The 23228-nt window shown below is 49.1% G+C and overlaps 1 protein-coding gene across 8 annotated transcripts in view; it reads left to right on the forward strand.

The window, feature by feature from the left end:
* Susd4 (sushi domain containing 4) overlaps positions 1-23228 on the forward strand; it is a 132553-nt gene that overhangs the window by 87323 nt on the left and 22002 nt on the right. For all 8 annotated transcript variants that reach the window (NM_001356462.1, XM_030243824.1, NM_001356464.1 and 5 more), the window contains 2 exons: positions 2591-2764; positions 7056-7244. In NM_001356462.1, coding sequence (NP_001343391.1) covers positions 2591-2764; positions 7056-7244 — 363 coding nt within the window. The remainder of the gene's footprint in view (positions 1-2590; positions 2765-7055; positions 7245-23228) is intronic.

Below are 23228 nucleotides of genomic sequence, written 5' to 3' on the forward strand. Positions count from 1 at the left end.
CATCTTATGCTGACCTAACCTTTCCTTCCGGGAGAGAGAATACTGCCACATCGTGAGTGTGAAACATCAGAGAAGATGTGGGTGACCCGTTCTTCTGTTGAAGTTTAAGGTGTGTCAGAGCTGGGCTGGGCTAGCTTTTCCCTTGGCCCTAGAGCACATCCCAACTGATTTTCTCCACTTTGGAGGGACTTGAACTACAAAACCTTACTGCCCACTGGCCCTGTGGCTCTCCCATGTAGTGGTGCATTGTCCTAAGAGACTCCCTTTTGACCAGAGTGTCTATGCATTCACACACACACACACACACACACACACACACACACACACACACACTGCAGCAGACCCAGCCTGTGTGAAGCACCACGCATCACTCTCACCACAGGCTGGGAAATCAATCTTGGGAGCAAGGCCGGGTGCTTCTCCCTCTGACTAGCTGATGTCAACCTGTCTGTGATGTCCAAGTGGACACTCTGTCCATTGGCTTTACTCCCCAAACTGACTGCCTCCTGGCCATGCTAGTTAATTCTTGATGACGTGAAGACAGTTGAAGTCAGTCATGGAATGGTTGCTTACACATAGACTCACCACTTCAGGAACTGTTTGTGCCAGGACTTTACAGCCAGGCGTCCTGATGAATGTGTTTTTACATGCTGAGAATAATGTCTGCTGTGTGCCATGGAGAGAAAAATATAATTCACAGTTTTCCATTAAGAAGAAGGCAGCGCTGGTGTGCGGGGTTGTCAGTTACCTTGTGACTCCAGTCGGGATCATTCTGAGGTTGATTTGGAAGTAAGTCAGTGATTTTAGCTCAGAAACTATCGGTTAAACTTGAATAGGTAGAGCACTCCTTTCTGTGGCCCTGGTACAGAACGAACGAGCAGTGAAATGGAAACCAGTAGTCAGCTCCTCAGCTGAGACTGTTGGGGACTCGGGGGAAACACCAGGGTTGTGCTCAAAGCCAGCTAGCTGGGCTCAGAGGGCTGTGCACACCCCCAGGGTTCCTGCTGGAGCTTCAGACAGCGCCCTCTTCCTGCAGTTCTTTGGCAAGAACAAGAATGAAGCTGGGAATGGGTAAACAATGGGGAAGACCTGGGTCAAAGTGTCAGTGTAGTGATTCAGGGCCTGCTCTCAAGCCAGTGGTGGCAACAATAAAATTAATCCCGGCCTTGCAAATGATCCACAGTGAATATTATGGTCCTCTCCCCTGGAAGCTGATCCAGGCCCTCCTCCTTCAAGGAGGCCTCTCTGAGACTTCCTCATTTCTCATGCCCTGATTTATGGAGTCTGCTCTCTAGAGAACCTAGCCCCAACCTTGACATGCCCTTGGATGGACCCTGTCTTTGTAGAGCAACCAAAGCTAGCAGCCACCAGCCACTGCGAAATTCCCTCTTTCTGCCTGTGTCAGGGCTCCCCGGGCTCAGGGCTCAGGGTTGACAATTTCAGGCTTCAGTGTCCTGATGAGCAGGGCTCTTACTGATGCTATTCCAGCCACCTTGTACATTCAGTGACTCTGGGGACCAGCTAAGAAGTCAAACATCCTTTAGCACACTGAAGAATTTCTGGAGAAAGGTTCAGACTGGAAAAACACTACCCTTAGATTTTTGCCGTGTTTCCAAAAAAAAAAGACTTCATCAAGTTGGAGTATAACCGATCTCCAGGTCATACTTATAAACCCACGTGCATCTAAAATCAGGAGCATCTAGCAAGGGTGGTGGTAAAGTCCAGAGATAGAACATTTACCCAGCAATCTCAGTGTCCTGGCTTCTAACCCCAACACTAAAGTAAAGTAGACAAAATCGGAAACATTTAACAGAGATGTACTCTTGAGGGATGAAGAAAACACACACACACACACACACACACACACACACACAGTGGGTGATATACCAGACAGGACTCACTGTGTGGTGTTTGGGGCCAGGGTGAACAGAGTCCCAACTAGACGCTGAGGAGCAAGCACAGTGGCTTTTACCGTAAATTGTAAGTAGATAGGGTCAGAAGCAGACACTCACCTTGAGTTTTTTTGGTATGTTTTGGTCATTTTGCTCCCTGTCCTCACTGCCTTCCCCCCTCCCCCACTGTCTTTTTCAGTTGGGCTCAGCCACTCCATGTGAGCACATAGTATGCCCAGCTGTCCTAAACCCTAGGGGGTTGGCAAGGGTGTGTGCTGGTTTAGTACTCAGAGGCAGTTTGTACTCCATGTTGTCCTGCGCACTGTATCTGAGGCCAGGCCCTATGCCGTGCCTGGGTGGCTACGGTGACCAGCCCGACAGGCTAAACAATGTTAAACCCTGTCAAAAATACAGCCAAGTCTTTATCTAGTTTGAGACTCATTCAGAAGACAAGCTGCTTGGTACAAAGTGTCACAGGCAGAAACTAAAGTTCTTTTTGTGATATGGTCCCTGCACCCTGTTAGTTCTGCGATGCAGGCGGCGACCCTGTCATTGTTCCCTGAGTCTGGTGACAGGTGAGGTACCAGGTTATCTCTGTGTTAACAGATTGAGACTAGGGCTGGAAAAAAAAAAGAGCCTCCTTGTAAAGCCGTTAACCATTTTGAATTGCAAAAAGTCATGTTCGTCTCTTATTGCAGACTGCCGCATCCCCCAAATTGAAGATGCTGAGATTCGAAACAAGACGTACAGACACGGAGAGAAGTTAGTCATTGACTGTCACGAGGGGTTCAAGATCCGCTACCCTGACCTGTACAACCTGGTTTCGTTATGCCGTGACGATGGGACATGGGATAACCTGCCCATCTGTCAAGGTATGAGATGGGAGCCGCTGTTGTCCCTGTCGTTGTAAAGGGTGGGCATGCATGATCCTCTAACGAAACAACAGACATTCTGGCAGAGAATACAAGGTCGCCCCACCTAGGTCCTGCCCTGCCTTCTTGTGTCGCCTCTCCTTGCGGTGACCCAGCACGGTATACCAGATTTCCCAGTATAGAAAGTATGGAGCTGATGCTTCAGTATGTCCGGTATCAAATCCCTTTCCCTTAGAAAATCAGGAAAGTAGTTGAAGAATTAGGAGAGGTAGGCGAGTGAAGGGGCTCAGCAGGAAAAGGGGGCTTGCCCAAAAGTCTGACAACCTGAGTTCTGGCTCTAAGAGAGAACCGACCACCACAGGCACTCTGGCTTGCATGTGTGTGCCATGCCTATGCACACACCAGTGTGGGCAGACACACACACATACACACACTAATAATAATACATTAAAAAGAATTAGGAGGCTTTGTAACAGGGATGAATCATTGTATACTTAATGGAAATAACAGAGTGTGGTACTTGAGTAGTAGTGAGAATACAGTAAGCGTATTACAGAAAGCCTTTCTCTTCATAATGTTATCCTTCTTATAATTCATGAAAAGCAGAAAAATAATCACATTCAGATGCTTCCCAACTGCACAGCGAGTATTTATCCTTTCATACTTTTAAAACTTGTCCCAGCCGCCATATACAGAGGGACCTGTTTCTGAAAATAAGCCCTTGAGTTCACATTAATTCTGATTTTATTTTTTGACATGTGACTTGGTCTAAAGGGCCAAAAGAAGCCAATGCATAATTCATAGTTTGAGGGAGAAGGAAGGCATTGGAATTTGTTCCAAAAGCTCTGGCACGTTCAAGTTGAGATGAATGTTAACTTTGTGCCTGGAAATCACAACTGGCAGGCCCTGATATTGCTTTGTGTGCTCCATCATCAGAAATAAATTGTTTTCCCACACCAGAGCTTAAGAGTTGTGACCCTATGAAGGAACAAAGGTTTCAGAGTTGAGAGGACAGAGGAGCCCAGCCATCACTCGGCCTGCCCTGTGGCCTGTGTTGCTAGCCTACCCTAAAAGAGACATGGGTTTTACTTATCTGTTCAGAGACTGCCTACAAGACGAGCAGCTGGCACCTGGGTTGTGCCCCCATGCAAACAAGCATCACTAGCCACAGCTTTATTCCAGGACCAGAGTCACGGGTGAGGAGAGTCACCTCAGACCTCAGCCACGCCCTGCAGTCTGTTTTCTCACCCTCTCTAGTTCTCCCTTGTATTCCTCAAATCCACTGAATTTCCTTAGGAATCCCGTTTCCCTATGGCCTCTTGGGACGTTATTTTAAAGAGTTCAGATATGTGCCTTGCTGTTGCTCTGTCCAGCCCAGTCTGGGTCGCTCTCCCATTCTCAAATTCTGCTCAGCAGCAGGTCATCAACAAGAGAGCTGGCTGGCTATTCTTTCTCTTTTCCTCTTTCTTCATTTTCTTTTCTTTCTTTCTTTTTTTTTTTTTTTAAATATTGCTGGGATTTGAACCTAGGGCCTCACACAGTACCCTGCTTCTAAGCTATGCCCATATTTCTCCTTCTAACTCTTAACTTTGAAAGAAGATCTCAGCAAATTGCCCAAGCAACCCCTGAACTCACTCCACTAACCCAGATGGGCTTTGAACTTGTGACCCCATTGCCCCAGTTTCCAAAGCAGGTGGAACTGTAGGCCTGCACCACCCAAGCCTGCACCTGGTTACTCATAAGAGACGTAATGCTCCAAACAATGCCAGGTAGCCCAGCTCCATCATCACTCCTCCTCAAAACCCCTCATCCCACACAGTAGGTGCCCTGCCTGTGCTGTGGTCCCAGCCCATCCTGTGCGTCATTGTTACTGTGGACAGAACCCTGCCCGCTGCCGCTGCACCAGCTTCCCTCTGACCACCCAGCTGGCACGACACAAGAACGGGATCTTCTGCGTTGCTGCAGACAGCCTGGCACCTCTCCGAGCCCCCTGGCTGATTGTAATTGGCTCCCAGAGCGACATTTCATTCTAGAACTCTTATTTGCACCTATAGATCTAGGGGCTAAGGCTCCGGTAGGCGGCTCTCTATTATCCAGACGTGCAAATGGAAACCCCGTTGAAGTATTGAGTTGAGGCCTGTTTCCCACTGGTATATTTAGGATGGGCTGTCTCCAGCCAAGAGTGAGCATCTCTTTCCCCCTCAGCTCTGATTAGCTACAGGAATTATGGCTCCTGCCATCTCCTCAGGAGGAGGGGAGGGTGGGCTGCACAGAGGCCTTTTTTGTTGTTGTTGGGGGAGGGGACTGGTACTTGAGGTTTTGGAGAGGGTCTGCATGCCCTGCTCACTGTGAGGCAGAATTATCTGTCATTTGGGAAAGACTGTTGTCTCCATATGAGTAGTTTGGAGTGGGAGCCCTGACACTGGAGGGCGCGCAGGGCCAACACCCTGTCAGCCACCCGAACTGTACAAGCATCCGGCACCTTCCGTTGCTCCTGCTAACAGACTCATCTGCTGTTCCTCATTTCTGATCACATTGCTTCCCGCTTCCCGCTTCCCGCTCCCCACTCTGACCCCTCACATCTCGCCTTTGCCGTGAATATGACCAGCTTTTAGCTCAGGGACTGAACTCAGGAGGTGGCTCAGTTGGTAAAGCGCCTGCGTGAGGCGCTGAGGTGGATTGCCAGAACCACAGAAGCTGGGCGTGGCCTGTGGCAAGCATCTGCATCCAGGTCTCAGGGGATGCAGAGACGGGGCATGGCTAGGCTAGGCCGGCCAGCCGAGCCGAGACAGAGATGCCCTGGTACTGTGAGAGACTCTATCTCACAGAAAGAAGAAACAATAGAAAAAGATGCCTGGCATTGAGCCACACATGTACATGCCATCACAGACAGATGACAGACAGACAGACACAAGCACACACACACACACTGAGGGAGCAGGGATTGAGAAAAACAATCTAATACCATGAGACAGGGTAAAAAGATGCAGAGTTCTTGCACCTTTAGGGGTGTCTAGAAACCTCCTGACTGGTTCTGGATTTGGACCTGCTCACACTGTGGACCTTGTTGCCGAAGGCACAGCAGTGAGGTAGGTGACTGTGTTTGTCCCTAAGGTCTGTCCTGGTGCCTCTCCTGTCTCTCCTCACTCTGGTGCACAGGTACTACAGCAACTCACTGAGAGAACGCCTCAGGATAGTTAGTATGTGGCAAAGCCAGCTCTGGAGGAGGGCTTGGTCATCTCCCATTATGCGTGGAGTACAAAGTCCGAGTTTGGCACTAGAAGGGAAAGTGGGCCTTTTCATTATCACTATCTATCCCGCTATCACTTCTATCCCGCCCCCTGGAAGGATATCACATCACCCTGTGATGTCATTATGCACTCCAGTGACATTGCTATGTTCGACACAATGCCATGGCAGCAGGAAAGGCGCACACAGCAGAATTCTGTGCCATTAGGAATAGCACAGGCTTCAAGAACCAAAGGCAGCCAGAGATTTGGGGGGATCCTGGGTCTGGTTCCCCACTTCTCTGATAGCACCCCTCATGCTCCTTTTGGAGCAGAGACCCACTGCAGTCCATGCTCCTCCGAGGACCTTCCTCCTACCTGGACCCACCGTAGCAATGCATAGCCTCGGGTTCCACTGAGACTCGCTCAGACAGAAGCCCAGCATGTGATCTGGGGGGGGGGGGTGTCTGTGTCGATTAAGCCCTCTGAGGAATTCTCAAGTTTGAAAACCAGCACACTTTAAGACTCTTAATCTATCTCACTTCACACTTGATTCTCAGAAGTCTAGTAGTGCTAGCACGACAAGATTCTATCCCGTGACCGAGTTTAGAACATAAGCTGCCCAAGTCACCGATCCCTAGCCATTGGAGTGTCTGTCCCCTCCTAGGGTGCCTCAGTGGTCCTCAGCCCTGACGTCATCTTAAATGACACAGAGAGCTTCATAAACACACAGTGACACCAGGCTCTCCTCCTGGGCATGGACCCTGGGCACCGCTGGGTTGTAAAAGCCCCTCAAGTAATGCTAATAATCCATTTGGGACAGGTTCACCTGGCTAGCGATGCACTAATTCATACCCAACTTACCTCTCTCCTTCCCTCCTAACTCTTTATCTGACCCCCATGACACCATTTCAGATATACCAGCAAACATCTATGTATATGCAGCCCAAGTCTGCAATGTCCTTTTGTTGCTAAGGGACAATCTCAAAGCGTTCCTCTGTGCCATTGGCCATTACACATATGCAAAGGCGCCCCAGTGAAACCTTCCCATTTTGCTTTCGCAGGCTGCCTGAGACCTCTAGCCTCTTCCAATGGCTACGTGAACATCTCCGAGTTCCAGACCTCCTTCCCTGTGGGAACTGTGATCGCCTATCGCTGCTTCCCTGGATTTAAACTCGAGGGTTCCGAGAACCTCGAGTGCTTACACAACCTTATCTGGTCGTCCAGCCCACCCCGGTGCCTTGCTCTGGAAGGTAACACATATAAGCCTTTTGGATGGGGAGAGTCTGATGATGGCCAGAAGGGACTTTTGCTTGCTGAAGCCCAGGTCACCCACCTGACCTGGAGCTATACTTATGTTAAACACACCCCCTCCCCCCACCCACCTGTCACCATTCTTAGGGGGAAGAAGGCAAATAAAAGAAAAAGCCGAAAGAATCAAATGTCAGACCACAGAGTACTGCAAAGTTAAATGAAATGCCTTCAGAAATTAATTTTCTTGCACTGGATGATAACAGATGGCATGGTGACACCATCCGTCTCACCCCGAGTTTTATTGTGGTATCAATGTTTCCTTCATTTTCCTGTGCGTTTACAGTGGAAGCCGTAAATGTCTGACTGTAAGACACTCTTGGAAACCTGAAAGCAAGATCAGTCTCTTCCCTGTCTTTATGAAATCTGAATGGTTATAGAGTGTGTGTTGGTAAAGAGCACTAATTAGGGGGTCTGTGTTGGCTGGATCTGGGAGCGGAGCAGCAGGGGTTCCTAATATCCTCCATCCCTGAAGTCTAACCCCGGCCTCAGCCCTGGTGTGTCTTGGGTCTTGAAGTTTCACCTAATGTGCTTCTCCTTAACATCCGAGTGAATGGCTGGAAATGGTGGGAGAGAAACCTCCATTCCAGAGCCCTCTCCAAACCCAACCCCCAAAACCCAGCAACAGGCCAAAGCTAACCAGTCCCTCCAAGTGTGCAGCAGCATAGGCTGCTTCCCTGTTGCTTCCACAGGAGAAGCAGGGCTGGGGGTGTCCTGTGAGAAGTGGGCGCAGGCAGAAGGTGCTCAGAGCAATGGGAGAAGGCTTTTATTTCTAAAGGAAGGACCAACATGCAGAGAGTCTGCCAGAGCCATGCAGCTTCCTCAGACAAGACTTGAAGAGGTGGGAGGGAGGGATGACTGCCCCATGCAATTCATTCTGCTAAAGTCCTAGGCTATGCCTTAAAGTCCCCACACATTCCTGTCTCCACGGGGCCAGATTTTATAGGGGACAAAGGACAAGATAGAAGGTTAAAGTTGAGACACCCTGGTACATTTGAAATGCCTATAACAAAGAAGTTTTCAGTAGGAGCATGCAGTAGGAAGTGTGTGTGTGTGTGTGTGTGTGTGTGTGTGTGTGTGTGTGTATTGACTGTTTTGTACCCATTTGTTAAAGCTGGCTAGTCTAGTCTCCAGAGACAAGGTTAACCCCGTTTCCAGTGTAGTCGCCTCACCGTTGTCTGCATACAGTGGGTGGGCCATGGTGAGCACTGGCTGTCACTAAAAGGCCCACTTCTTAGTTCCTGGAGGATTTTCCATATTCACATAACCAAAAATCAAGGGTAGTTTGAAGATATCATTGTTATGATTTTGTCAAATTGAAATGCCTGTTTTAGGATCTTTTCAAATTTGCCTTAACTGCATTTCAAGTAGTCAGAGACTATAAGCTTCACTGGGGGACTTGGAAAAGCAGCCTTTTATGGAGCCTGGAGAATATGATATGGATAGACATAAAACAAAATCTGACTTCAGAGGCAGTGATCTAAGGTTATAAACAGGGAGCTGAGAGCAGCTTCTAGCTGGAAATGGGCTCCGATGCTGAACACAGGCGCTGGCTGCTGCCAGACTCAGCCCTGGCCACGGAATGATCCAAGAACCGTCCGTGCCACGAAGGCCATTCGATGCCTTCCCCACCCCACTCATACTACTTTTTTTAAAAGATAACTTTTGCATCATTGCTTTTAATGCCCTTCCCTCCAAAATATCCAAGGAAATAATTTGTGAGCCCGTTCAAAGCAACACAGACTGAAAGAAAAAGCTATGAGTCTAAACCCACAGGCTTACAAGTCTAAACACATGGGCAGAGTAAGCCGAAGGGGTGCCTGCTGCTCAGACCACAACTAGTAGCACTTGAGGAGACACTGAAGAAGTAGAGAGCTCCCCCCCACACACACAATCTACCCCTTCGAGTGCCTCCCTTCTCCCCTCCTAGGTTTCCTCTTCTTCCTGTCATATGAAGTACATGTTTCATATCATTTGATTTTTCTTTATGGTGCAGTAAAAACTACCCAACTGTGCCATGTATCCCATACTCCTTGGGGCTTTAAAATCCATTAGCGTTCTGACTCCAGCAGGGAGTCAGGTGGACAAGAGTTCTCTAAAAAGCTTTCCCCAACCTCTTAAACACTTACAAAGCCCCAGTCTCCTACACTCAGTGGACCTGTCACTCCTGAATGACACAGTAGCTGTCCCCAAACCTAACATGATCAGTAGCCTGCTCAATGCTCACAGCACTGGAGTCAGTCCCCAAGACTCCATAGACCAGGCATGGTGGCACACACCCATATCCCAGCACTCAGAGAACCAGGTGTTGAAGGCCCTCCTTAGCTAGAAGATGAGTCAACCCTAGCTACACAACACTCTATCTCAAAAATAATGAAACAGAACTGGGGAGCTGGCTCAGTGGCCAGGATCATAGACTAACTATTCTTGAAGAGGAACCAAGCTTGCTTTCCAAACTTATGTCATATGGCTCACAGCCACCTGTCACTCCAGGTTCAGGGGCATCCTTCGCCCCTGGCCTCCACCTACCTGCTCTTATGTGCACATACCAGACACAGACACACACACACACATACACACACACACACACACACACACACACACACACACACACACACACACCCGAGATTGTAAATAGAGTAGAATAGAAAGTGATTTTGTATAAGGCTTCATTCACTATGATAGCAAATGTAATACTTTAAGGAGTATTTGACATCTAGTGCTAGTCAAGGGCACTGTCACTCTTAGATTTAGGTATAAAGTCACCCTCAGTTAGTTATGGCTATGATTAAAATGCCCAGGCTTTAAGACTCACGTATTGTGACTCTATCTGGTTGGTCCAGTGCTATTCTGGCTCCCTGCTCCTTCTTAACTGTGTTTGGAAATACTTCATAATAACAATGATCACTTAAGAGGGGTGGTAACACATGCTTTTAATCTCGGACCCTGAAGGCAGAGTTTAAGGCCAGCCTGTTCTACAGAGTGGGTTCCAAGACAGCCAGGGCTACACAAAGAAACCCTGTCTCGAAACAAAACAAAACAAACAAAAACAGTGATCGCTTAACTGAAAGCTTCACTGTCTGACCCACCTAATGTCTGTTTCCTGTTCTCAGCTCCGTCTTGCTGATGAGCAAGGCTCAGTGGCAGGTGCAGTGGAGCTGGGACTCAGGCCTGGGCCTCTGTCACTTCAAAGCCATTGGTCATGCCTAGTTAACTAGTAGGCATTGATGGATTGCCTTACAGTCTGACAAGAAGAGAGTCTGGTACTTTTATAGTTGTTTTTGAAGTTAAAAAAAAAAGGGGATTTTAAATAATTGTTGCTTAGTAAGGGATTCATCATTCCAGTCTGGTTGTCTCCCTAGAAGCATGCCAGAGGGAGGACCGTCCCTGCTGTCAGCACTCCTTGATGCCTCCCAGCAGGACCAGGTGTCCCTGGCCACAGTGGAGCCAGCAAGGCAGCAGAGAGCATGGGGCCCCTTTCACAGCCCGTGGCAGTGACACCTTGGTGGCTGGCAGGACTTGTGCAGACTCCCTCCTCCACTTCTCCCTAGTGGGTGGAGCCAACATTTGAATGACAGGTGTGAGTTATCCCATCAAGGTCAGGCTGCACGAGGAGTTGATGGCCTGGAAGCAGAGGCCATGGCAGTCCTATCAAGAGTCGCAAGGACCAAAGGTTGTTGAAGCCCATGATCCTTATACATTGGCCTATTTTTGTAGACCTGTCCGTCTGTCTGTCTGTCCTCATGTGGCTGCATCTTAATTCTTTCCCTTCTCAGGCCTTTTGACCCCTGTGGCTGTTAACCTCTGTCTGTGTCTTTCCCATACATACTCCCAGGCTCAATGCAAGTCTTTTTCATTTTTATTTATTTATTTATTTAATAAAACACCTTTGTTAGTGAGCATGAGCAGTCTCCTGTTCCTGAGTGCTGAGAGCTCTGTTACCTGTCTGCCTCACACTCACAAGGCCCAGAGGAAGAGTGCGCGGGGCACCAGGGAACTCCAAGGAAAAAGAGGGCATGATTCAGTTGTTTGCAGAGTTGTCAGTCTAACAGACTCATAACAGACCTCGTCCTCTTGAGACCCTCATCATTACCATAGTCCAACGTCCACATGCAGCTACTTATACCAAAGTGCACATCAGAGCGTCTGCTCTGGGGAGGGGTGGGAGGGCAGGCTCGTGGGAGACCTCACAATTGCAACGTGAAATTTCTACCCAGGGATAGATGGCTCTTTATTTTCCCAGAGTCTGAGCAGTGGTGTCTTTTCTGTCTGGCCTTAAGCTTTAAGAAGTGTGGGTCTCTCCTGTGGGAAAGGATTTCCTTCTGAATCGCCACAGAGCCCGCCAGGCTGTGTGAATGTCTTAGTGTGTGTAGAAGGTGCTCGCCCAAGGGCTTGTAGGATGTGAGTGTGGGAGAGAGTGTGGGGCATCAGACAAGTGAACTACCCAGGTGACAGTTCGACACTAGTTGTAATCAACTACGCATGCTCTAAATGTTAGAAGGAAGCTGGTGGGCACACAGTTCAGGAAAACAATATAAAACCTGCCTAGAATCCCCGGAGCCCAGTGAGGCAGGACCGTGGGAGGCTGTTGTATGGTTGCAGAAAGGGGCTTGCTTTCTTCAGGAGGATGAATCCTCAGAAAGTGCTTAGTGTCTATAACATTCTCTTAACATCCAGGCTTCCAAATGGACAGGAAGTAGCACGTGTGCTACTCATGTCCCATTAGAGAAATTCCTAGAAACGGTTTTCTCAAATGGTAGGTCAGGAACAGCAGTGATCATGTGATCACGCAAATACAGGCAAGAGAGGGTCAAGAGAAGAGGTGGCTGAAGCATGACCTTGGAGTTCAGAGTCTGTGGCTTAAGATTCCTGCCCACTTAAGAAGTCTGCACCCATATTTGTAGCTGTAAATTATTAATCCACTCTGAGCTCCTGCGAGTGACCCCACTTCTTGCCACCTGCCAGCGGTCTCTGAATTAGCGAATGAAGACACACACACACACACACACACACACACACACACACACACAACCTTTATATTTTTCCATGCCTTGACTCTTGACTAGCTCAATGGTTGGGCACTTCTTTTTTTTTTTTCTCTTTTTTTTTATTAGGTATTTTCCTCGTTTACATTTCCAATGCTATCCCAAAAGTCCCCCATACCCACCCCCCCAACCCCCTACCCACCCACTCCCCCTTTTTGGCCCTGGCGTTCCCCTGTACTGGGGCATATAAAGTTTGCAAGTCCAAAGGGCCTCTCTTTCCAGTGATGGCCGACTAGGCCATCTTTTGATACATATGCAGCTAGAGACAAGAGCTCCGGGGTACTGGTTAGTTCATATTGTTGTTCCACCTATAGGGTTGCAGTTCCCTTTAGCTCCTTGGGTAATTTCTCTAGCTCCTCCATTGGGGGCCGTGTGACCCATCCAATAGCTGACTGTGAGCATCCACTTCTGTGTTTGCTAGGCCCCGGCATAGTCTCACAAGAGACAGCTATATCTGGGTCCTTTCAGCAAAATCTTGCTAGTGTATGCAATGGTGTCAGCATTTGGAAGCTGATTATGGGATGGATCCCTGGATATGGCAATCACTAGATGGTCCATCCTTTCGTCACAGCTCCAAATTTTGTCTCTTTAACTCCTTCCATGGGTGTTTTGTTCCCATTTCTAAGAAGGGGCAAAGTGTCCACACTTTGGTCTTCGTTCTTCTTGAGTTTCACATGTTTTGCAAATTGTATCTTATATCTTGGGTATCCTAAGTTTCTGGGCTAATATCCACTTATCAGTGAGTACATATTGTGCGAGTTCCTTTGTGATTGGGTTACCTCACTCAGGATGATGCCCTCCAGGTCCATCCATTTGCTTAGGAATTTCATAAACTCATTCTTTTTAATAGCTGAGTAGTACTCCATTGTGTAAATGTACCACATTTTCTGTATCCATTCCTCTGTTGAGGGGCATCTGGGTTCTTTCCAGCTTCTGGCTATTATAAATAAGGCTGCTATGAACATAGTGGAGCATGTGCCCTTCTTAACGGTTGGGACATCTTCTGGATATATGCCCAGGAGAGGTATTGCGGGATCCTCCGGTAGGACTATGTCCAATTTTCTGAGGAACCACCAGACTGATTTCCAGAGTGGTTGTACAAGCTTGCAATCTGTTGGGCACTTCTAAACCTTCCTGTGGCTAGCATACGCTCACCTCCCGTGTTCCTGAGTTAACACTTTCTAAGTCCATATTTTATTTTTGCTGCCCTGTTTCCTTCTGGGCAGCGCCCCCCCCCGGGGGGGGCCGCTTGCTGGATGGTTTCTCTCCTGCAGCTCTTCAACCTGATCTTTAAGCTTCGGCATTGTGGCCATCTATTCCTTCTCTCCTCTGCGTTTCTTGTCCAGGAATCCTAAAAGCCCCGCTTCTTTCACCCTCAGCAGCCATTGGCTGCTGGCTCTTTATTGATCAATCAAAAACCAATGGGAGATCAGGGACACTCAGTGTCTGGATGTGTAGATTGCCGTGTGATTTTGGGAGCCTAATTAAGACAGAGCATTAGAACCAATCCCCAACACCTACTAGTTCCCCTGCCTCTCTTAGTTTGGGGGCAAGGATGGGTTGGTTTGGAGTTTACACTGTGTTCACATTCAGGAAGGACAGGAGGAAGTGAGGCTGGGCTATGGAATCACAAAGCTCACACCGGTTTGCTATAGGAAGCTACTCCTTCCTAAGGCTCCACTGCCTTCCAGCCCTTGCTTGAGGTGATCCCTGCCCTCCAGCTGGAGACCAAGGGTTCAGATACATCAGCCTATGTAGGACATTTTACATTCAAACCAATTCTGCCCCCCAACCCCATCCTGCAGTGCTCATGGAGATAAACCAACCCCGCCTACATCCCACAAATCTCATGGCTATCTTCAAATGCAAAATACATTCTAACTTCTAAAGTCCCCGTAGTCTTTAGCTGTCCCAACATCGTTCTAACGTGCGCAGTCTCTTTTGAGACTCGAGGTGCAGTTTTTAGAGGATGTTACAGTCTGTCACGGAAGGGAAGGCGTAACAGCGGATGAGAGAAGTAGTTGGTCACACTACACTAGCAGTCGGTCCCTAACTGCTGAGTTAGAGGATCCTGGCCAGAAGTCCTTCTGTCAGTACATCTCTAGAAATAAACCAGGGCTATGATTCTCTCTAGAAAGGACCAAACATCCGGTGAGATTAGACACTGAAAAGAGAAGACACTCAAATTGTCGCCATTTGCTGTTTTAATTAAATGCCTGTGAGATTCATATTTTCATCTGGCAAACGTTTTTATGCTTAGCTGCACCGGAGTCTACAAGACCCAGAGAGAGAGACAAGTTAGTTAGTGAAGATCTCTGCTGCTCCGGGCCTCCCATAGCTGGCAGTGCTCTCAGTGGGACTCTGCTGCCTGCTCTGAGGCTGGGCAGAAGGGCTTCCAGAGTGAGACCGTCCTGGCTCTGAGAGAGCTGAGAGAAGAAGGCTGGTGAGTCCTTGCCGCTGGGTGGGTCATCTCCAGAGAGTGTGGTGAGCTTTTCCATTTGATGTTCCCCAAGAAGGAGCCTGTCTTTCTAGAGCACTGGTTCTCAACCTTCCTAAAGCTGTGGCCCTTTAATACAGTTCCTCATGTTTGATTCCCAACCATAAAAGTATCCCCATTGCTGCTTTATAACTGTGATTTTGCTACTGTTATGAATCATAGCATAAACATCTGTGGTTTCGGAGGGTCTCTGGGCATTGAGACCCACAGATGGAGAACCTCAACAGTAGAAGCTTTGTCTTATGATGATTTCAACAGTAGCTGCCCCCGTGTGGCCAAGGCTGTCTCGGCCTCATGCCTGTGAGTGAGGTAAAGCTGACCGCTCCTCAGAACCGCAATGCCCAGAGTGAGCCCCTGTGCCTGTCCAAGGCCCAGCTCACAGCGTAGGATGGAGATGTAATCGGTGACGGATCCAGTCACAGAGCAGGCTGCAGTGTGATTGCCTCAGAACCCACTAGTGCCCAGGAGACTTTTAGATCGGCATTCTTTCATAAGAAAAGGAAGAAAAATAGAAAACTGAAGAACTCTATTTGGCCAAATGTGAAATAACTTGAAAGGTTCCAATTTGAGATCAAACCTCAAAGCCAGCTTGGATGTGGAGGACTTTTTTTTTTTTTTTTTTGGTGGTGGTCTTTGTTCCCAAGTCAAAACACATTCAGGTATAAGAGGCAGCTGGCCTGGCAGGTGCTAGGCATGATGTCTCCCTCCTGGGATTCCTGCCTTCACCAGGAAGCACCTGAGGACTTCAAAGCGCAGGCAGCAGGGATCTGAAGTCTTCTGGCTAGAGGCGGCCTTTGTCTGCAACAGAGAACTCCTAGGAGACAGGCTGCCTCACCTCACAAACCCAGCGCCCACTCTCACGCTGGGAGGGGGGTAGGAGGTGAAGGGATTGGGAGGGGGGGGGAGAAGAGGATAGGCGGGCAACTGAGAGCACTGCAGTCCAGCCCCATCCCGAGAGAGTGGCTGTCAATCATGGCCCATGATGAACCCCACTGCTGCCAGGTCACCCCCTCAAGCCACAGGTAGGGTCCTCTGGCTCACAGGTGTGAGCTGCTTGCCGCCTTTCACCAACCAAGCGAGAGAGACTTGGAATCTCTCCCTTTTCTACCTGGTAGTCCAGATAACAAAGGTTGGGTTAGACCTGCAGCTTAATTCTCTAGAAAGTATTCTGCCTAGAACTCTGAAAGCAGAGGAAAGGCAAGACGAACACCACCCACCCATGGATCTGACCGTTATTTTTTTCCTGCGGTGTGAGGTATTGAACCTAGGGCCTTGGACATGCCTGGCAAGTGCTCTGGTATTGAGGTCTATCCATGGCACCTGGTTTTTTAAAGACTCTCCAGGCTGACCTGAAATTTACTGTCCCCTTGCTTCAGCCTCTAGAGTATTGAGATGACAGGCTTGGGCCACCATAGCCAGCCTCCTGATGGTCATTTTGAATTACGGATTACAGAAGACGAAGCTGGAGACATGACCAGTACATCTCCCATTCATTCTACCATGCCAGGCTCAAACACCTCCTCTGCGCGGATGAGCGGGAGCGTCGGAGCTGGCTTGGCTGTGCCCACTGAGGTCTCCACACACAGCTCCAGGCTCTGGCCCTACCAAGTTGCTTGGCATGGAGGAGGGCTCATGCTCCTTCCCCCACCCCTCCCCTCTGTACCAGCATTCTTGAGCATGAAGAAACAATATTCCTGTCACTGTCCTTAGAGCAGTCCCTTGCTGGAAGAGAGGTCCCCCCCCCACTTCTTCCCAGCCCTGACCCCAGATGTATTCTCATTCCCCAAACTGCCTTAGCTCTCTTGTCATGTTGAAGTTCCTCCTCCAAGCCCACACAGTAGGGCCTTGGATCACTTCCTGGTCTTAGTCATAAGCAGGTGTGACGTCAGCTGCAGAGAGCTCTCTGTCCTCCCCAAGCCTTGGATTAGATCTCAGCTAAAACCACTGGAGGCTACTCTGTCTGGACTCCAAGGAGAACAGAAAGGCATAAGAAACATGATGCTCCTGGAACCCAGGGCTTCTGACACCATACCCGTGACCCTCTCCGATCCAGAGGCCCCTTCCTGACAGCTACCGGAGACCACTCTGCCCAAGGAGACTGCCTCTGAGAGGTGTTGGTGGGGGTCAAGATTCCAGTTGGGGTGGCCAACCAGCTCAGTCACACAGTCAGCCCTGGTCCACTAGGAGCGACCGTCCATCCTGTCTGCTTGTGGAGGGCTATCTGAGAGACAGACATGCCCTTTGTCAACTTTCTTCAACCTTGAGTCAGTTCCAAGTAAGGTGTTCTTCTACAGAAAGGAAAGAGGCTGGGTGACTGGTGCCCCTTGGCCTTGGGTGCCACATGCAAGGAACACAGATTCAGAGACAGCCCTGCCCCAAGATGGCGCTCTTTCCCTGAACTTCCCATTGTCTCCCTTGGAGGGACTGCCTAGGCCGTGGTGTGACTTGCTCCTTCCCCGCCACTGTTCGTATAGCCTGGAATTTTAGTGTGCAAAAGACTTTTCTGCATGTGTGTGGTGGGGTGGAGAGGATGGGGCATATGATTGTCCCCAAGATGCACTGAGTGTCCCTCCGTACCATGGCGGGCACTGTGGGAGTTACTTCTCTCCCCCCCACCCCATCTGCTTCTCAGGTAAAGCCCCAGTACCACCCAGGGCTGTACTGAACGCATGAGGCACTGCTTATTAGAATTCAAGTCTTGTTCACCTCAGCTGTAGTGATAATAGCAGTGACCAAGCGGTCACCCGCCCCTCCCCCTCAGCTCCTCACCCTCTGAGTAGACCAGCTGGCGGGGTGGGGAGGCACAGTCTCCATTAGCCTCTCCTGGCCCTTTGGGCTCCCTGCAGACTCACCCGCTATCCCGGCCGCAGCTGGATACGATATAAAATTGAATCAGCAGAAAGCGAAGAAAAGAGCAGTCTCTGCCTTTTCCTCTCTCTTCTTTCTCCAGCGTAGCAGTGAGGCCTCTCTTTGCAGGATGTGCAAGGAGGCCTCCTGGCTTATGCTTGCCCCAAGTTCTCCCCTCCCCCACCACTGCGCGGGAGAGAGGGGTCGGGTAAAACATGATGAGGTGGCTTGGGATTACTGTCCTCCAGGCTCTTGCAAAAGCGGTTCCCCCATAGCTTTGTCCCAAGCTGGTCCTGTTCCAGCCAGCTCTGTTTGACATTTTTCACAGAGTGTGTTCCTACTGGGGGATGATTGGAAAGAAGAGTTGTGGTCAGGTTTCTTTATGTGCTGGCTTGCTTGTTGGTTTGTTTTGTCGTTTGTGCAACCCTGGTTGGTCTAGAAGTTGTTATGTAGCTGAAGCCAGCCCCAAACTTGCGGCAATCCTCCTGCCTCTGCCTCCAAAGCTGAGATTGCAGCTATGTGCCACCACACTTAGCCATAAAAATCTGGAAAATGTGCCCTTAGTTCTGCCTTCCTGAGAGTAGAGGAGTTGCTAGGATTGTAAAACTCCCTGCATCCTCTAGGGAATGGCTAATTTATAACCTCAGACAGGAACCTGGCTTACACCAGGCAAGGTCGTAGAGGTTTGGGGAGCTTATCATCAAAAATGAAGGGATTTTCACTTGCTTTGAAGACAAGTGTGTGTTTCCTAGGCCTGGGAGAGAGGAGATCTTGGGCTTGCTCCACCAGAGGGATTGGCTCTTGAAGTCCTGTCTGAAATACTCAGAGGTCAATTGTGAGTGCAGACGCAGTGCTCTGGTCTGGACACAATGCTAGTGGTTCTGTCCCCCTTTGGGTACTTTGTGCCCTCACAGTGAAATGCCTGTCACGGGCACTGTCTGCCTGACAGCCACCTTGCCAGTGACCCCGAGGAGGTATTGTCTTAGCAAGCAATCCTGTTACTGTATTGCTCGTAAGCAACCGTAAATTCTCCTAATGCTGTTTTCATGCGCTGCTGTACACGACAGCAGAGTGATTACAGAGAAGAGTGGCTTGCACGCCACACCAGCTCTCGGCACCACTGCCGTGCCTAACGTTTCCTTTCAACAGTGAGTTACTGCCAGTGATGACTTCCACCTCGCCAGCTACACAGGCTTGTGCTTCAAAGAAACTTGGTCCTAACATTGAGAACAATCTGTCCCTTCCTCCACCAGGACTCCACTTCCTCCCTCTCTTTCTCCTCCTCTTCCTCCACTGCCACCTCTACCCCTCCTCCTCTTCCTCTCCCTCCTTCACCTTCTCCTTCCTTTATTCTGCCTAAATTGAATTAAGAAACACTGATTTGTCTCTTTAAAACATACACACATTTTTAGAGCTGAAGAGAGGGCTCAATGGTTGCCTGTTCTCCAAAAGGTCTGTATTTCATTCCTAGCAGCTAAGAACTCTAGCTCTTTGTAACTCCAGTTCTGGGGCATCTTCTGGCCTCCCTGGGTACTGCATGCATGTGGTGCATAAACGTGCATGCACACATGCACCTCCCCCCAAAAATAGCCAGATTCCCCCCCCCCATTTTTCAGGAAGACCTAAGACTTCACTGGTGTTCATTTCTAGCCCATCTCATTAGTATCCCACCTCACAGATAGGCTCAGCTCTCCTTCCTCCTCCTCCTCCCACAGACTCACCATTCAGTGAATTTACCCCTTGGCAGGGCCTGCCTTGCCTCCTTTCTTTCTTTTACTCTTACTGGAAATGAGCCCACCAATGTCTATCTCTCCTGGACTTTGACAATGAAATGGTTCTTCTTTTTAAACTTCATTTAGGGTGCTACATCCACTCCAGTAGTGACAAGCATGACAGGCCCCATAAACCTGGGCACTGTCCCGAGGTGAAAAGTTCATGGAAACTTAGTCTCCTGGAACCATGGCATCCTGTATAAAGAATGCTCCAATGTCCTTGCTTTACTTGGTAAATGGATCTGTGTGCTTTCCCTTAATATTGCTTTATTATAAGTGCCTTTATTTGACATATAGCTAAATTAGATTCTAGGCAGTCCTTGAGCCAACCCTGGGCATGGACAGCTAAGTCACTGCCCTACGCAGGAATTTACCATTATCTAGGAAGAAGGAAGTTTGTGATCTAAGGAGGAACCAGAGTAGATACTTAGAACTATAGATAGCTGAGTTACACTCATACACAGGTATTTAGGCCTAGGGGGAAGGTGGACTATATAATAGACTAGAATAGGAACTATGGCAAGGGCATGAAGGAACCATTTCCTGCATCTGCCCCCAAACAGGTTCCCCAGGACAAGGGGCCTGCCTGGTGAGAGTGGCTTCTAAGTTTAAGTTGACCTTAAGGTGGGGTTGTTTTTGATCCCAGTTGTTAACATTGAATTTTATCCCAGTTGGTTCCTGCCAGTCCTTCTGTGTTTACATTCCTCTGTTTTATGTAAGAATCCGGTAACCTCATTGTACCTTGACAGTGTATCACCTAACTTCCCTATTTTCTTCTGTATAAAAAGTTTGATGCTCGATTTGACAAATCACATTCAGATCCAGCACACTCTTTCATGTCTGTGTCTGTCTGTCAATCCCCGCCGACTCTATGCCCATCTGTCCGAACCCCTGATTCCCACGGATTGAGGGGGGCCGACTGGGCCCAGTCCATGGCATTAGGGGGGAAATTTCAACTGAGACCAAAGGAGCAGGACAGGTGATTCTTCTTCCACAGAGAGACCCCAAAGGAAAATCACTCCCCTACCAGGCCAGAGTCTGCCTCCCCACAGACCCAGTCCATCCACTCTCACCTGGCAGGCCGCTTGTCCTGGGGAACCTGTTTGGGGGCAGATGCAGGAAATGGTTCCTTTACTGGGTCCAGGGTCCTCACCAACTATGTCCCTGCTATGGCCTGCAGTCCTTCCCATTGCCCCACAGCTGAGCAAGAACAAAGGTTCTGGAAGGCGTAGCATCAGCTTCCTGGAAGAAGCAGAGAGAATCACCAACCGTGGCCAGTGCTTTGAGCTCCTCAGGAGAGGGGCGGCTTCATTATGCTTGGGATATAGCTGGCCCCTGCAAGTGGGAAATCCTCCATCTTTGCCCTTAAGCCCTAGGATCTCCTCCACCCCTGTGCCAGGCAGGATTTATTTCCCCTTTCCTCTCTGGGAAGTAGGATGGCCTGTATTTCATAGTAATAAAACCTCTTGCAATCAGGTACAACACAGAGAGTAGTAAATCCCCCACATGCATCACATTGGGGCCGTGCCAGCCTGGCAGAATGGTCTGGGATCATTTTCCTTGTTTTCTTTCTCTCTGCCAGCTCCCACCCCTCACCTACTGCCCCTTGTGAGGCACTAGGCATATGAGCAGTAGCCCATAGAACAGCACACAGGTCCCTGCACACCTTGCCTTGTGAAGCAGTGCCTTCGGCAGCATCCAGATCATACTTGAAAACTCCACCGCTCAGCGCCCCCAGCCGTGCGGGCTCTGCGCACAACATGTGCAACAGGCTCTGTACTGGCTCTCTCTCCTTCCCAGGCTTTGTTTGCTTGTTTGCAGACAGGGCACGCCTCTGTTCTCGCTTCCACTTGCCTCTTTGCTACCCTTCCTCTCAGCATTTGTTCATCTGTCATGACAGCGCTTTTCACAGAATAACATGTGCCTTTTCTTGCAGGAAACACTGGCACACTTAATTCTATCACAAGTCTTAGGAACTCTGCCCGTAGGCTGAGATGTAGCCATTTTCTATGCATAACCTGCAACCACACCCAATGAAAGAACCTAGTGGGGAAACCCCCACTCAATTCCCGAATCAGAGTGCACCCAAGGAATCATGAGAGACTGTCTTGATGCAAACACATGAGGTAGTTTAATGACGGAGTTCCAGGCCAACACGTATCTCACACAGGAGACAGAGGTTGTTGACCACGAGGCTTGAAAGCTAAGGGTTTTTATAGAAAAGGGTCTGGGGCTGGGGGAGGAATTGGCGAGGTTTCACACGATTGGTTCATTTAAACATCAGCAGAATGATTACACATCAGAAAAAGAGTATGTGCAGATCAGGGCGTCAGGAATTCTGAGGGCCGGGTGCTTATCTAAGACAGCAAAACATCTGGTTAACATTTAACCCAGGTCAGAAGGGCGGGAGATAGGGAGGCGCCAGGCCAGTCCGGACATTCTTGTATGTCTTCCCTATCTTTATGGCTAGCCAGTTCCTGGGATGACTTTACAGCCTTTGTTCTTTACTCTAGGCCCAAAAAGCCTTCCTAACTAGCAAGTCGCATGAGTCATGGACCTTGAATTTTAATTTTCTTTCACCAACAGTGTGTGTGCACACTTGTATACATACTCACACAGGACCAACAGTTGCCTCTGGATACTCTCTCCTCGTCTGCTAGGGCCTTTTATAAGTTTTATAATAAAAAAGCGCACATTTTTAAGAATGAAAAAAGATGGCCCCAAAACTCAAGGCTCAGCCTGAGAGACTGAGGTGAGAAGAGCTGTGGGCCTTGTGGGTCCCAGGAAGGTGAAACCAGAAGGTGGAGCCTCCTGGTAGGAAGTGATCTTTGATCCTGGCAGCTGAGAGTAATTAAGGGGTTAGAAAAGCACCTAGTAGTGATGCAGTCTTAACATCAGTGCCTGCAGAGCCTGCTTCTCAGTGTAGCTTTTCGTTTGGCTTGTTAAAAGTAGGGCTTGAGGCTCCGAGGTTCGTTACAAGGATTGGGGCAAGCGCAGTGGCCCTGTGAATGGCCAGAGAACCACACGGGGTGGACTAATGTTAATGCTTGAAACAGTAAGAGGAAGGCTTAACATATAGACATCTCCTGCTTCCAGCCTGTCTGAGTAACACAGGGGGCAGGTTGCTAGGGGGCCGGGGACAGCAAGATGTCCCATGGGTAAAGGTGCTTGCTGCCAAGCCCGACGATCTGAATTTAATTCCTGGAACTCACGTGGTTGAAGAAAAACACTGACTCTCACAGGCAGCTCTCTGCCCTCCACACACAAATAAGCAAATGTGAAAATAAAACAGACACCACATTTGTGCTATATTGAGTTGCCCTAGATTACCCTGGTTGCAAAGCCAGCGCCCAGTGTCCAGTGTGGGGGACTTAGGTTCCAGTTTCTTAGCTGCCTCTGGCACTGTACATGAATAGGTGCTAGTTGAGTCAGAGTTACATCCTAAGCCTGTACTCGTGTTCCCTTGGCCACCAGTGCTCTGGGGTGGACTGGAAATGGTACGAGTGTATCTGTCAAAAAGAACTCTGTCTGACTCAAACAGACTGATGTCTGCCTAGAGCTTATGGTAGCTTTTCAGATTGGGAACCTAAGAGAGTCAACCATATCCCTTTTCATCCCTGGGTGTAGGGGCTAAGCCAAACATATGTTCACTAAGCACACAGCTGTGTGTTTACGAAATTCGGTGTCCGGTGTCCAAATGCTGCCGTTAATTGCTCTGTACTGGTGGGCAATATTTCACCCATTGGTGCGTTCACACTTACGAAG

The sequence above is a fragment of the Mus musculus genome, chromosome 1 (assembly GCF_000001635.26).
Source record: "Mus musculus strain C57BL/6J chromosome 1, GRCm38.p6 C57BL/6J".
NCBI lineage: Eukaryota > Metazoa > Chordata > Mammalia > Rodentia > Muridae > Mus > Mus musculus.